The sequence below is a fragment of the Rhopilema esculentum genome, chromosome 3 (assembly GCF_057945365.1).
Source record: "Rhopilema esculentum isolate cy_ngs chromosome 3, ASM5794536v1, whole genome shotgun sequence".
Taxonomy (NCBI): Eukaryota; Metazoa; Cnidaria; class Scyphozoa; order Rhizostomeae; family Rhizostomatidae; genus Rhopilema; species Rhopilema esculentum.
The window spans coordinates 709,516-725,521 of NC_142817.1; the positions used below are offsets into that span (position 1 = coordinate 709,516).

General features: G+C 35.2%; 1 protein-coding gene and 1 long non-coding RNA gene across 3 annotated transcripts; one reads left to right on the forward strand and one right to left on the reverse strand.

The window, feature by feature from the left end:
- Positions 1-2,283: 2,283 nt before the first annotated feature.
- LOC148960482 (uncharacterized) lies at positions 2,284-3,426 on the reverse strand. The gene is made up of 2 exons (XR_016144654.1): positions 3,246-3,426; positions 2,284-2,443 (listed from the first exon to the last, which is right to left on the reverse strand). It is a non-coding gene; the product is annotated as an uncharacterized LOC148960482 (long non-coding RNA).
- A 2-nt stretch (positions 3,427-3,428) lies between these two features.
- LOC135692485 (pyruvate dehydrogenase E1 component subunit beta, mitochondrial) lies at positions 3,429-15,237 on the forward strand. 2 transcript variants are annotated; one of them, XM_065210622.2, is made up of 13 exons: positions 3,429-3,541; positions 5,919-5,981; positions 6,505-6,612; positions 6,805-6,867; positions 7,753-7,788; positions 9,130-9,192; positions 9,456-9,500; positions 9,715-9,822; positions 11,195-11,264; positions 12,075-12,185; positions 12,541-12,632; positions 12,828-12,969; positions 14,732-15,237. In XM_065210622.2, exons 1-13 carry the CDS (start codon positions 3,482-3,484, stop codon positions 14,878-14,880), a joined length of 1,110 nt encoding a protein of 369 aa, XP_065066694.1. In that variant the 5' UTR covers positions 3,429-3,481; the 3' UTR covers positions 14,881-15,237. The 2 variants fall into 2 exon arrangements, with proteins under 2 accessions (XP_065066694.1, XP_065066695.1); XM_065210623.2 differs by having other exon boundaries at positions 3,449-3,541; positions 5,922-5,981.
- The last annotated feature ends 769 nt before the right edge of the window (positions 15,238-16,006 follow it).

The following is a 16,006-nucleotide window of genomic DNA, read 5'->3' on the forward strand; positions in this document are numbered from 1 at the left end:
GATTTTCTATGACACGGAGGTTCTGCTAAACGGGAGTATGGTGTAAACTGAATTCATTGATTCTATAGTTTCCAGAGTAGCATGGCTTATGGTACCCTGGGTACCAGACCAGACTGAGGGGAAAACTTGATTTTTACAATGAATTATAGTTCTAAGTTAACATAATGGAATGTCTGAACTTTGGTTCAAACGTATTTGAGGATAAATCAACGCTGAAACTGTAAAATAAAATAGCGAAGCACTTCATAAACTCTGCGAAGCAAGTCCATTGCTGTGAGTGTCGACCAGAGTTGCCATTTGGGATTATTCAATCCCAGATTTCGCGAAACTGGGACAGTGGGAAAGCTGTTGGGGTCAGAAATTGTTATCTGGGATTCAAAATGAAAATTGGGTTTTTTTTGGGAATATCAGACAGGAATGGATAATTTGTTGTAATTATTCCTTTTGTTATTGGCTCCCGTTCAAATATCTTGGGAGGAGAGTATGCATTTTATTTGATTCCATATTAGTTTTCACATCGAATTTTACACTTACTGAAAATTTGGAAGTTATCTGCTGTTCAAATTTAAAAATTTGAAAGTTACCTGCTGTTGTTCTGGTTCATCATACTTCAAACGCAATGCCCAAGTTTGAGGCTTCATACTTATATTTCAAATCTTGTGGCAACTAACTCGACTATTTATATCAAATTATGCAATCGTAACATTGAATAATGCGTAATTCATTGCTCAGGAAATATAGAAGGCAAGGCTGCAGAGGAATATCTATCCCTTTCTATAACCTCTGCGAAGGAATCTACTTTTGAAAAATTTGGGATTGATTTGGGATTGAGTTTCAGAAACTTTGGGATGGAGGACCACTGATCTATAAAAAAATCAGTGTGGAGGACTTTTTTATAGATCAGTGTGGAGGACTTGCCAACATTTGGCAACACTGGATCGCGCATCCTATTGTTCTCAAACCTTAGAAAGTGCGGCCGGCGAATTTCAATCGGCGCCATGCGCTTGTGACCACTTCAGCGGGAAAATGAATAGCTAGGATGCTGGAGAATTAGGTATTCGCTGCATTTATTTTGCCTGTAAGAAATGCGAAATAGGGAACTGACGATGAAAAGGGAATAAATGACAACAAGGACCATGAGAATCAAGGATTGCAAATAAAAAGGAAGCTACGCTCCACTTTTTCACCGTGAGTACACTACTATTTTTATTTTAGTAGGCCAAGATCGTTGTATTTCTTAGGTACAGTTATGCCCCCTTTAAACTGGGTTTTCACGAGTCTGGACCAATTCAAATCCTTTTGCTAAAAGGATCAAAAGTGATACGGTTAGCCGTATTAGTTTTGCTACGGATAGCTTGGAGTGGTGTAAACGGGAGGCCAATCCGTATCACTTTTGATACGGATCAACAAGTCATCTGTGGCAGTGTAAACGGGGCCTTAGTTTCCCAAATAGATTGCTACAGTTAGTTACTTTGAAGTAGGTAGCTATTTGGAAAGTCTTGCCTGGTTTTAGATACCCAAATAGATTGCTATAGTTAATGTTAATGAATTCAGTAATAATTTTTTACATGGCATTAGGCCTAATCTTTGTTTCCCCATGGAAAAATTGAAATGTGGGACTGCCTCATAGAAGAATGTATCAGATCTATAAAGGCGCAGGCTAATAGATACATGAAAAATACTTTTATATTTTATTTTCTAGGTAGAGCAACTTGTGTGCATCTTTGACTTGGTGGATTGACAAAGACATGTGCCTTCACCACTTGTTTTGAAATGAAATTAACATCTGTTTATAAAACCATAAAGGTTTTCCATTTTCAAGTTTTGGAAAGGAACCAATCACTGAGATGTTATGATGTGACTAAGCAATGGAAGTTGTTGCTAGCAGCTGAATTTTACTAAAGCAAAACAAACTGCAATATTCATAACATTAATTTTGGAGTGAAAACAGTAATTTAGATTGTTTCAGGAGGTTCTTCAAACATATTTTACAAATTCAAATGTTTGCTACAAAAATTGTGTATATGTTTAGAACATTTAGCAGTAAAATGAATTTATTTTGTGAGCTTTATGCAGTAATCTACGATTATTTCTAGAACAAAATTACCAATGTAATCAAATGTTTTGCTGTAGTAAGCCTTTTTTATGAACCGTATTAGTCTTCAGTTCATAAAAGTGTTGTCACTCATAGCTTTTGTCTCAGGGCAGAAGGATTTATCTCTCAAATATGAAGGATTTATCTCTCAATATCAAAGAGCTGTATACATAACAAATTCAAAAACCTCAAATTTTTAAATCACAATCTTAAAATTCATTTGAAACAAAGTCACAATCTTTTAATTACTATTCATTGTAATATCTGTTACTTATGAAGTTCTAGCTCAGTAAACTATATATGATTGTATCCCTCAATAGCTGTCAAGCCATTCCATTGCACTTTATTCTGCAAAATAAAGAAAAGCTTTGTCAGAGGTAATATTAAAATATTGATTCAAAAGTACAACCAGGCATATTCTTTAAGGCTTATTTTTCAGAGGAATATGATATAACTCTTCAATTAGTCCTAAGTCACAAACATAGTACAAGCGGTGATTCACTTGAATGTAAGCATGTTTCATATCACATCATTTCAATGTAAAATGTATTGCTTAAACAATGTAGAGGGGCACAAAAAGTTAGAGGTTTGAAATCACGGCTAGACTTGTCTGGAAAGAGCAGCTACACAAATTAAACATATTTTCTATCTACAAGAAACTTAGTACTACACTGGGGTTGCTCCCAAGATGTTTTTGGGGGTTATATCCTATCAGAGAAACAACTAAAATTAACTTTTACATATGAAAGCTACTTATATTCTATGTAATTATCGCTGCTACGTGGCTTTTTCATGGCAATTTACGGCTCTAATTTGATCAAATAAGTAAAAGGTAGCTAGTCATAGTCACTTGCCTGCTGATTCGAATAAATATATTTGCATCGTTGGACTCTCCGTGGAGACTTGAGTTTAGGAAACAGTCTAATTACTGTTTTTGAGTGCCAACAACGAAAGAAAAATGTTTATTTAGAATTACCTTAGTTTGATTTCTGTTTTCGAGTTTCAATCCACCTACTAATAATAGGCCTAAAAGTGTAGGCTATCCGTAAAGCAACAAGAAATAGAGAACCAAAATGCCTTACCCTCCATAAAATGGAACATTTAATAATTTGATGGTCCTTTACGCTCATATATATTTAGATTTACCCACCTTTGCCACTATTTGACGACAGAAACTTCGACTTTACTTGTCCGAACCGGCATTTCCTCGTAGTAAACAAGACCACAAGTCTGCAAAAGTGGTCACAAGAGCATGGCCGCTGCGATTTCTCAGCGGCCGCACTTTTAGAACAATAGATGCGCGATCCAGTTTTTTTTAGATCAGTGGTGTCGACTTGTTGACCCCCTTTACTTGCGCATGCGTAGAATGTACTATGATAACGGAAGATGGCAGCCATGAATGCAAGGAGATGTCTGAAAGGCCTGCTGCTGCAAGTCAGTCGCAAGGTAAGCATACGTTTTGTCTTAAGGTATTTGTAAAGCACGCTTCTTAAAGATAAATCTGCGCTGAAAATAGATTTTGCCTGCCATACCTATGAAAATTATCTCCATGGCCTAGGATATTGCTACAGTAGTACTATTAGAGAGATAGACCTAATCCCTTCTTGTTTAAAAAGCACATCGTCTTTATTTAGTTGGTCTCAGAGATAATGTTAAGGAAGTCATCAATTGCCCTAGGCACGTTCTTGGGATCTGTCCATGTTCCCTTTCCTATATGGAGGTAAATTATGAATAATGCCAATTATGTAAAAACAATTTATTATGTTAAAAGGGGACATATTCATATGTCTGTATAGATACATATTTTGGTAAACACTACCTTTGCTAGCATTAAATGGCATGTAAAGATTTCCATGGTGTTAAGATGCAATCACACTGCACTTTGAGATAATTTTTATAGAATTTATTGAGGTACTTCACATTGCCAACAAGACATTTGTTAATACAATTTTTCTGGTTACTTTAAGTGTATGCTAGTTACAAGCGCATGCAGGTAAGAAGTCACTCACTGCAGTTGATGAACTGCTAGCTTTTGGGGGCTTTTGGCATGTTGGGGGTGATCGGCCTGTTGAGTGCTCCCTCTTTTGATTTCATTTAGTCATTGGTTTTCTGCCTACTTGAGTGCGCACCTAATTTCCAAATTCATATAATGTCAGAATCTGACCTTCACCAAACCTGAACACATTTAAACAATTAGAGTTCTTATGAACGATGACTTACTACAAGCTTTTTAATAGCCTCAAATTTGAACACCATGCAAGGAAGCAACATAAATTCATTTGCTTTAACAAGTGATCAGTCTGATTGTAGCCTTAGATTGGTGTTAGAGAGATTGTTGGCATGCATAACTTCAGTTGAATGCTTTTGGTTAGAACGGGACAGATACAGTACTAAGTTGCTAATCTAAGTACCATACTTAATGATAGCATCAGGTAAATGCAATGATTCCATAAAAAACATGTTTTATGAAACTAGCCTTATTTATCTACTCTTGCCCTTCCTTTATCATATTATCTCCCTTTTGATAATCCATTCTCTTGGCAAAATTGCTATGGTCAGTGTGGGGAAAAAATGCACATGGCACATGGAGTAACCAACAGTTTGAGGTATGGCATGATAAACCAAACCTTTGATGATAGTTTCAATGAACACCAAATCCAGAAATAGTGCACTTTTGTTTTTAAGGCCCTGTTCTCATGATACCGGCTTCATTTCATATCAGATTCACTGATCCAAACCGATACGAATGTTAAGCTCTGTTCACACAGTACCCGATTAATTTCGTATCGGATTCACTCCTGTTCACACGATGACGCTACGTTTCAACACCATTGTCTTGTTCAACACCTGCTCTGGAAAATCCATTGTCTTGAAGCAGTTGCATAGCAACGTGGAATTTTGTTCCTTGTTTCCCTCTTTTTCTGATTAAATGCATTCTTTGATGTGATGGAACTGATACGCTGTTTTGAAGAAGAAGTATTTTGAAATCAATTTTCAAACAATCTAACTTTCCTTTGCATTAATCTTGTGAAACTCATCATCATCATAAGGAGCATATTTGTTGTTTAACTCTGATCTACTTTTCTCATTAAGGGGTAAGCTATTACTTTCTAAAAGACCCTAACTCTTTAGAGCCCCCTTAGAGTGATATAAAATGATAACACAGTGGGGATGAACTATCTCCGTGGATTTTGGGATTTTCCTAAGATACTTGATAAGGAAATCGTTGATTTTGAGTACCTGTTCCTGGGAGCTTGTATTTGTAATTCAACAAAGCTCTGCACTATCATGATTCAGTACAATACGGAAACATGACCTCTGTGGATGTTGAATCTATTGTTTTTAGCCGTATTTATACCATATTGACTGATCTATTCTTTTTGTTATTATGATGTATTTTAGTTTTAGAAATCATTTTATGAACCAATTTATTGAATCAAATTAAAGTTCTTTGGTAATTGAGAGGTGTGAAGTTTTTTGTTTTGCCACCTGTGTGCATGTTTTCCCCTAAGTTTTATGGTTAAAAAATGCACAGCAAATTTTCATTCTTAAAAAAATTGCTTTATGAATGGCTGGCCATTTATGGTTGTTAATGGACCATATCTGGGCTACTTTCTAATTATACAAAAAAAATTCCAAAAAGTGTGAATTGGCCATAAGATTAAGGGTAAATTTTTTAAAATTCGCATTTTATCCCCTCACTGACCATATATCTGTTTCCAATTTGAAAACTGAATTCATTATTCTGCAATTGAAGTTCTTTTCCTCCACTTAATTCAACACTATTTACAATTCATTTCCTGTTTGTTACATTTTTTCTTAGAAGATATTTGATGCAAAGCTTCCCACAAGATTCTTCTCAATCACACCAAATGCAGCAAGAAAGGTACTGACAGTTTTTCTTGCCTTTTAGCATCCTTTCGTGGTAGGGCAGTAGAATTTGTTATTAACATAATGGCATTACCTATAGACTGACTTTTTTAATAGGGATTAATTTTATTTCTATTTATCATTTAAAGAACTGTTACAAAAATTCTTGAGGTTTACTTTTGTTTCTAACCATGTGACCAAAGTTTCATTAACAAGCATCAAATAAATAGAATGCTAATGACAATCAAGTATGAAAAATTTGATTTGGTTAACCAATATTGGTCCAAATCTGTGCAAATTAAAGTGATTATATACTCAACCATTTGTATAAAGCACCAATACGTTTGCAGAAATTTAACTTGCAGGGTCTTTTGTGTAATCTGAAAACAACAGAAAATTTTTAGTTAAGTATTTCAAGCATTATTTAATATCAAAATAAGTTATAACTTCAGGAAGAAATACAACATACATTTATGGCCCTGCATTCATTATGCCACAGATAAGATGGGTTTTACTATTATTTCAACTATTTTTCACAGGTGACAGTGAGAGATGCCTTGAACATGGCCTTGGATGAAGAGCTGTCAAGAGATGAGAATGTTTTTCTTATAGGAGAAGAGGTTGCTCTTTATGATGGGGCATATAAGGTGAGTAAAGTATCATTTCAATATATCATTACTGTCTTAGCTGGAGCTTTTAATATGTGGCATTTATTGAAGTTTGATATTCCATTTATTCCTTATTTTATGTGTTTCTTGCTGATTGCAACATTTCATGACTGATTGTTCATTTTAATGTTGAAGTTCCATAGTTTTGATTTGTAAAACACCCCCTTGCAGGTCAGCAAAGGTCTTTTCAACAAGTATGGAGAAAAGCGAATCATTGATACACCTATCAGTGAGGTAAACACAGATGTAAACTCGTCTTATTTTCTATTTGTCTAGACAGATTCATTTGCTATTTTTCTTGCCTTCCCTTTTTCTTGTTGTTGGTTGCTACCTTTTTTTCAGTTCTTTCTACTCTTCCATATTCTTTCATTCTTCCTTCTCTTCTTTCAGATTTTATTTTGCCTTCTTCCTCCTCTCCCAAATTTGTCCTGTTTTAACTCTATACCATGTCTTTACCTGTTAATTCTCTTTTTTGTTCTTGTCCTTTTTTCTTTTGAATCATTCTATTTGCCATATTTTGTAACTTTGGTACACATTTTCTAACTTTTTGCAAATCTGTTCTTCCCACTTTTATATATTCCCCCTTCCCTTGTATCCCTTTTTGTCCTTTACCCTCCTTCTTCTCATTTTCTACCACATTTTCCCTCTCTCTCTCTCTCTCTCTCTCTCTCTCTCTCTCTCTCTCTCTCTCTCTCTCTCTCTCTCTCTCTCTCTCTCTCTCTCTCTCTCTCTCTCTCTCTCTCTCTCTCTCTCTCTCTCTCTCTTTTTGCAACTCAGCTGTAATTCTGTTTATCATTTTCAAGGCAAATTTTTCTCTTAGATTAGGAAAGTAAAGCTCTACATGTGTCTGTTAAAAGTCAACTGAATCAAACTTTACATATCACATATATCTGTTTGCTTATATCATCTTCCCGAGTTCCTCCATCTTGACACTTGCCCATCTTCCAACCGTGAACCTTGTCAGTCCAACCCCACTGTAATCAGCCAATCTGCTAATGGCAGTTCCCCATCCAGACACCCAGGCATCCTCTGATCTGAATCATGCTTCAGAAGCATTCAAGTTAACATTCCATCTCTAAAATGCTATAAAGCATTACCCTTTATTTTGTCTCTTTTTAGATGGGCTTTGCAGGCATTGCAACTGGGGCTGCAATGGTGAGTTTTTTTGTACCTTGAACTTTTTGTTGATGAGGAATTTTTTTGGACTGCTTCCAGTACTTTTATAGTGAGGTATAAAAAGAGTATACAATGTTATTTGCCATCTTTCGTGAAATCTCCTTAGTTTCAAATCATTTTGGGTATAATAAAGATTGGATTTCTACATCATTGTCACTTTTTAATCAAAAAAATTCTATTGTGATGTTATCATGCAACGGTAGAGTACCATAAAGCCATTAATCAATGCAGGATACCAATTTATGTTTGAAGGATGAAAGCTTGTTCTTGTATTAGAGACAGGTTTATTGAAACATCATTCAAAAGGCTTTTAAATGTAGGATAAACAAGAAAAGACTGAGACAAGACTTCTAGAGTACAACATCTACAATGTATATACTGGTAAACATCTGAATACTGACTCAATAGAATGACTTACAATCAGATGAGGATGCTGTGTAGGTGCACTCAAGAATGGCAACTGCATCAAAAGTGTATAACAGAATAGAACAGAACAAAACAGAAGGAAATGACTGTGTCAAATGCCTTTTTAAGTTTTTATCAGTCACTGATGAACAGTGCAGTTGTCTTGAGCAATACTGACAGGGACAAATATCTAAGATTATACTGGCTAGTAAGGCACATATCAATCTTATTTAGATCTTGAAAAGCATGAAGCACAAATAATTTCTACAGATAAATGTGTATTGGTATTGTCATATATGCTGGGGCGAAAAATAATAGTATTTATTAAATTTACTTTATTTTAAAATTCTTTTTCATTACATTGTATTCTTGTTGTCGTGTTGTTTTGTTCCTGACTAATTTTCAAGTTGGTATTACCTTTGTTAATTTGCAAGTTTCTGGAATTCAATATAATTTTGATATTTTTATAGGCTTTTTTGTTTTTGGGATGCATTGTTGATTGATGTTTTAATTAGTCTGTAATCTTTCACAGTTTTGATAATGTTGTATCAACAATGTTGTATTGGTGAAATTTCGATCTGAAGATAAAAGTTGCTTCAGTAAAGAAATGATTTTTTATGCAATACCAGACCATTTATTGATTAGTTCATGGGACTTTTTTGTTTTTGCTGTCACTTCTAAGCTGGTCTTAATTCCTGAAAACTCGTTGTGGTTTTTATTCTAGTTGAATTAGAGACAGGCGTACACGTGCGAATAAGGAGCTCTATGTTAAGCCTTGTGTTTTGAGGAATTTTTAATCAATCCAATTAGATTCAATTGACAGGAAAAGTTTTAATTTTTGTTTTTCGTCATCGCAGTCCAAATATGTCTTGTTAAATAGCGAAATGTTATTGGCGGTTAATATTTCTTTTCCAGGCGGGTTTAAGGCCAATTTGCGAATTCATGACATTCAATTTTGCCATGCAAGCGATCGATCAGGTTTGGGACTCGCTTCTTTGCTCCCTGTTTTTACTGGCTCGTTTTTACAATTTGTACAAATACAGTAAATTTAATTGAAAATTAGGTTAATACGTAGCGCATTTAACATCATTTAACATAAGAGTCACCGACATGAGAGCTCGATATAATACTTTTTGGAATTGCGTGGTAATTTCTTCTCACCCGTTATTATTGATCTAAAAAATAATTTTGTAAGTTAGCAAAATATTAAATGGCGTTTCTGCCTATTTCTTTTTTTGAAGATCATTAACTCTGCTGGTAAAAGTCATTATATGTCAGCAGGAGAGGTAAGTCTCTATTTCTGTCTTATACTCATGTTCAAATCGCAGTTAGAGTCATCAGTTTTCGCTTTGGTGTTTACAACAGGACAATTCTAAGTTGCAGCTTCGAGTTTCACGCTTAATGCGATCATCAGACAACTTGTGCTATCATTGTTATACATTTATGTTGGTGTTTCATCTGATGTTTTTTGTTTTTGATTTTTCACCTCTTTAAATCTAGGTTAAAGTTCCAATAGTGTTCAGAGGACCAAACGGTGCCGCAGCTGGTGTTGCTGCGCAGCACTCCCAGTGCTACGCCGCATGGTATGGCCACATTCCCGGATTAAAGGTCAGTCTTTTAAATTATGCATCTGTATTAATACTTGCAGCCAGTACATTTTCATAGAAGACAAACAAATTTATTTCCCGGAAGCTAGCCAATGACCACCTTAAACATCCTTTGAAAATAGAAGCCAGTCATAAAACCGTACATTATGAAGTGACCACCAATCAGGAATCAAAAAAAGAAAGGACTAATATTTAACATGATAAACGTTAAATAAATCGGTTAATATCGAATAGATCAATCAAAAAAGTTTAAAATTTCTTGTTTATGATGTAAGGAAAGGAACTTCTTTCTATTTCTTCAAAAGGGTTTTGAACGCTTCTCCTAGAAGCTACTGCCCTATAATGAAAAAAGTTTTAGCTGTAATGTTTGACTTGTTCATACCTTTGTAACATCGAGAGTAAAGTGAATAGATCCATTTTATAATGAAATTTAAATTACTTAAAGTGAATATCAGGAAATGATCTTTAAAGATAAAATTTGTTTCTTTTTTCTTTAGTAATTATCTTTGTCTCAAAGTTATGGTCGATTGTTAATTTGCAAAGTAAGAATCCTAATTCTGAAAGAATGAATTTGTCGTCACCAGGATTTTCACCATTTTCTCTTCCTTTTGCTCGGAAGATTCTTGAAATTTTTGCAGTAAGAACATCACTTGACAGGTAGATTATTTGGCATATGAAGCCAGATTGCCCTGCCGGACAATGGCGGCGCCAGCCACTACGCTCTAGGGGGAACAAACCAAAAGATTTTAGGCCACGCCCTTTTCAGCACCAGAAAACGCCCTTTTACTAACAAGGAACGCCATTTTTACCTGAAGGGAACGCCCATGACTCTCTTTTGTCTATATAAAGGCAGTTTCAAAATCATGGGATTACACCACAAAAATTACGTTGCCAAAACGTGTCCCCCCAGTCCTCCCCATGGCGCCGCTACTGCTGCCGGATTTCAGTAAGAATCAGTAAAATCCAGTTCCGGCCAAATCCTGAAACTCATGATCTCGTTTTGATTTTGTCTATTTAATGCTCTTTTTACTGTTACAATTTCTTTCTTTCTTCCTTATTTTTCTCCAGACCAAATTTCCAAATTCAATGCCTTCCCTTCCTCTTCTTGTTTCTTTTTTCTCGTTCCCTACTTTTTCTCTTTTCCTTTTTTTCTTTCTCCCTTCTCCTTCCTGGGAAACTAAGGCATTTCAGTTACCTTGCGGGCTGCGCCGCTGCCACCATACTTCATTTTATTAGCCCAGTCTCGATACTGTTTCAATGACGAGAATGCAAAAAGCAAAATAAGTAAACCTGTGACGTCATTTTGCTGGCCAACTAGCTCAGCTTTTCAGGATGGAGCATGGCTGCTGATCCGATGTTTCATTCCTTGACAGGTCGTGTCCCCGTACAGCGCTGAAGATGCCAAAGGACTGCTCAAATCAGCAATTAGAGATGACGATCCGGGTAGGACTTCCTTACCTTTGTTGTAATGTCATTTGAACAACATTTCCTGAATTGTAGAAGACAGCCCTTTTGAAACGTAAACTTCTGTTATTCTTGTTTAGGTGAGGAACCATAAAATCTGCTTGATTCAAGAGCTTTGTTATTGTGACAAAAAGTATGACTAAATTATGACAAAACATTGCTAAAAGATTTCTTGATAAACAAGCTGTCTGAATAATTGAGATGGTTGTGGTTAACTGATACGCTCCTTAATATTGACAAATTGTTTTAAATTAACATTTGCCGCTTTATGCTTGTTAAGGTACCAGGTGCATCACAATGGTAAAATCCCTTCTTCTGCGCCAAAATTAGCATATTCGTTGTTTTTTGATCGTTTAAGTTAAACCAAAAAATGTTGTTTTATGAAGCTAGAGAGCAAAATAAACCATGTCGTTCTACATTTACCGTCAATAATTCATTGTACGATATGCTGGTCCCTTTTTTCGTGCTCCACCTAATAGAACTTTAAAATTGCAAACGTCATAATTTAATAAAGTAGCTGACCTCATTTTCCTTAATCGAGGCCGCTTTCTCCTACAAAACCTTTCTCGGGAGTGGAAGGTTCCCAATATAATTTTAGAATACACGTCTATTTTCAAAGCCTTAAATGTTCATTCAATTAAGCGTTGAGATAACTCCTTTTTTTTATTTGTTATATTTATATGTTGATTATTATATTTTCCTACTCTTTTGTTTCAACTTCTTTTGTACGGTCAAATGCGAGTAACAGTTTTTTTTCAATTTGTTTTCTTCTTTGTTTCCTATTTTCAGTTATTGTGTTGGAAAACGAATTAATGTATGGTGTGGCATTCGACATGTCGGAAGAAGCACTTAGCTCAGAATTTCTTGTTCCCATCGGAAAAGCGAAAGTGGAACGGCAGGGTAGGTCAAGCAGATATTAAAGCATTTTTTTGAAATTATCTAATGTATTAATGATATAAAACATGCTATCTCCAGGAAAATTGATCACTGGATTTGCCTATCTTTTTCTAGCCAAAAATCGGATATTGGATCACCACCCTGAAGGTCCGATTTAATGGGATTCAATTGTCTATTGCTAATAATTTTTTATCTTTAAGTCTCCAATCGAAATCCAATATCCAAACACTTAGATCTAGGCTGAACTTTTTTGTGTTGATTGATCATTTTTGGAAAGTAAAATAAGTACGTCTTAAGGTTTCCTTCCAGCAAAAAGACCCAAACCCTTAAGTTAGCCTTCCTCTTCTCGAATTCGTAGGTCGTCACGTGACTATTGTCGCCCACTCAAAAGCCGTGCAAACGGCGCTCGATGCTGCGTCAGAATTAGAAAAAGAAGACATAGAATGCGAGGTTCGTTTGAAGATCCTCTACTTTTCTTCTTCGATGAAAACAATTTCTAAAGCTGCTATTTCTAAGGCCAATTTTAATCTAATTCTTTAGATAGATAAATTTAATCACTAGCAAATTGTTATAAACAGTTCCAACCCTCTTTATTTTAAATCTCTGGTAAAAAACGTTGATTTTGATGTGCTATTTTCTTTTCAGGTAGTAAATCTTCGGACAATCCGGCCATTGGACGTCGATACAATTATAAACTCTGTTAAAAAGACGAATCGCTTAATTACGGTTGAAGGGGGATACCCTCAGTTCGGTGTTGGGGCAGAAATTTGTGCGCAAGTCATGGAAAGTAAGTATTCCCTTTCCTTGTATGCAAAATATTGCCGGTGTTCTACTCAGCAAATATTAGACATAGCAGTGTTCTACTCAACCTACGTCTCAAGTCAATTGTCAATGGCCATGTTAAGTTTTCCATAAAGAAGAATTGAGCTTGAAGATTCTAAATAAGCAAGGGTTGGAAAACATGCACGCTTCTCGGGAGAGATGTGAATTTTTGTGTGTGATTTTTTGAAATAGATATTGTGTTGTGTTTAACTTCGGAAAGCATTAAAATCGTTATATTGTCAATGCTCGCCAATCTTACACAATATGGTCAATGATCGCGGGTGTTGATTTGCACGATAGTCTCTCGAAAAGAATTCGTGCAGGCATTGGTGGAAATTGAACACATTAATCAGGAAATGTTTTATTCAGTGCGTCCTCAATCAGATATGTTGCTGATAAATGATGCACTTGTGTAGTTATTAACCAAATGAACAAATTATCAATTGGACCTTTGAATGCTGAAGAATAATTATATAATAGAGCTTTGTGCGATATCAAATTAGCTTGCATTTTTTGTTTATCAAGACTTGTTTAGCGATGTCCTTTCGTGAAATCAGTTGTGGAGTGCTTTTTATCTCCTTCAAGATAATATCCAAATCAGTTTTTTAGTGATTTGTTAGCAAGATAAAGTCCCTTTACCATCATCTATGTAAATTGTCTTGTGTTTGTGAATTTTCTAAAGGGAATGAAAAAGGTCCATCTTATGAGCAATGTGTTTGCTGATTTTTCGATATTCAGATTAATTGTTGCAGATGGCGGTGTTGTAGTAAATATGTGTCTTTTTGTAAATATATAATGAATTAATTAATTAATTAGTTAATTAATTAATTAATGATGAAATGAAGGAACAAACGAACGAACGAACGAACATAATCTTAAGGGTTTTTTGCATTTCCACTACCCATTTGAAGTACCTCATTTCATGAGACTGTCTGGGCGGCATCCAAGAGAATTAAGAAACACTGAAACTGACCACGCATTACCCCTGCTGAGGACAAGCAATGGCCAGAAATCATTTGCGTATCGAGGGCACAGTCTTGATTTGGGTACCAAATTGCTCCTACAACCAATGCCTTTAGATACAAACTCAAAAAAATTATCTCTATGTACATAAGGGACGTCGCTTTATTAAAACTGTATTATTCATATACATCTAACTGTATTGTTAATCTATTACGTTCGTCTTAATCTAAGTTTTGTGATATATAATTCTGCAATTTTGTAAATAGATTTTGCAGGACCAATTGTAAAACAATATCTATATTGAATTTATACCCTGGGTAAATAATTTACAATTAAAAAAATATTAATGTAAATGACAGTTGCAACTCTATGCATTTTATGATAAATTCATCGCAAATTGTTTGCATACCGTCTGGAAATGAAGTATGCCAGGTTTTTCTACTTCGGTAAAATCCCGGTCTCGTATTTGCGCCGCTTTTGTACTGTGTAAAGAAGTAGATAAAGAAGTACAAGGAAAGGAGATTCCTCTTACAAGATTATGCAATTATGACATACAAATAGAATAGAATGCCGCATGTCGTCCGCAAACATAATGATTTCAGCATTTGTTATATTTGTCTACAAACAAACAGTCTGCATTCTCAGAAGCGGTTCCAATCGGTAACACCGGACTTGTTGATTTTAAATATAGTACAGGATTGAAAGCATTTATAGGCCACCCAATTCTGGTGCACGCTTGAATGTTCTCTATGCTTTTCTTTCAGCTGAAGCTTTCGACTACCTCGATGCGCCTGTGTTGCGAGTAACTGGTGCCGATGTGCCAATGCCGTATGCAGCAGTGCTGGAACAGAACTCTTTGCCGCAAGTACACAATATCGTAAGAACTGTGAAGAAATGTCTCAATATTGAGTAATATTTTCATTGAATCGTGTAAGTTATTCCTAATTCCTTTTTTAATTGTAAGATTGCGAATCCTCTTTCCTCTGAATTAAATCAGTGCCAAAAAATTGATGTCGGAAACTTTTCGTATTGATTGCTTATTTTTTCTGTTTTAAAATTTATGTTTTGGCTTTTATTCATCTGTGTCTATTGTGTTCCATCAATTCTTACGAAGAAATATGTTGCTCTGCTTTTTTATCTAGAACATCGTGAATATTTTCTATCAATATTGTACGAAATGATAATCTTTTTAAAGCAGTTAAGTTATATTTTCCAACGTTGATCTTATGTCAGAATATTTATGGAAATGAACATCTCTAACCGAGGTTAATTTTGATGTTTTTCTGTATTTTTTCTTGCCATGCTAGACAGTTTAATCAACAAAGTTGTTCTCCGTCGCGAACTATACTCTTATTTTTTTTAAATTTACACAACTACGTGCTCTTGATCATTTTCATAAACAAATAATATCGTAGCTTAGAACAAAGATCATGCCAATTGTGGAATATCAGCAAAGTTTTCATGCCTTTTTCGAATCTTGCTAGATTCTAGTCTTATATTGCTTTTTATCGCCCATATAAAGTGATTATAGTTTCCTCTCCTTTATGAACGGAGAACTATGAACTTTAAGATCGTAGGAAAATTGCATGATTCTTAAAAAATCATTGTTACATCTATAGATCACAAAATCTAAGCTTGTATTTTGCGCATTATGTCAAAATTATCATATCAAAATTAATTTGTAATATGATAATTGGTTGAAGGTAAATTGCAAGTTTGAAAGGATGCCCTTAGTTTGGAAGGAAGCCCCTCAGAGTTGAGATATTAGTAGGCTGACTCTCGCAAAATTGGCCTAGTGATGGTTTTAGGGGTCTTGCGCAACCGGCATGCTTTGCGGCTATATTACCAAAACCGGCCTAATATCGTACTGCATGAAAATACAAAACTAAGCCGATTTCTCCCCACGTAGAAAGACAACTACGGCAAGCATTCCGGTTGATCAGAGCCTTTAAGGGTTTCTTATTTATCTCTCTTTTTCTTGAAAACTGCACGAGGGCGCCAGTGTATTCGGGGATGGAGCAGTATTGATATAGATTCGG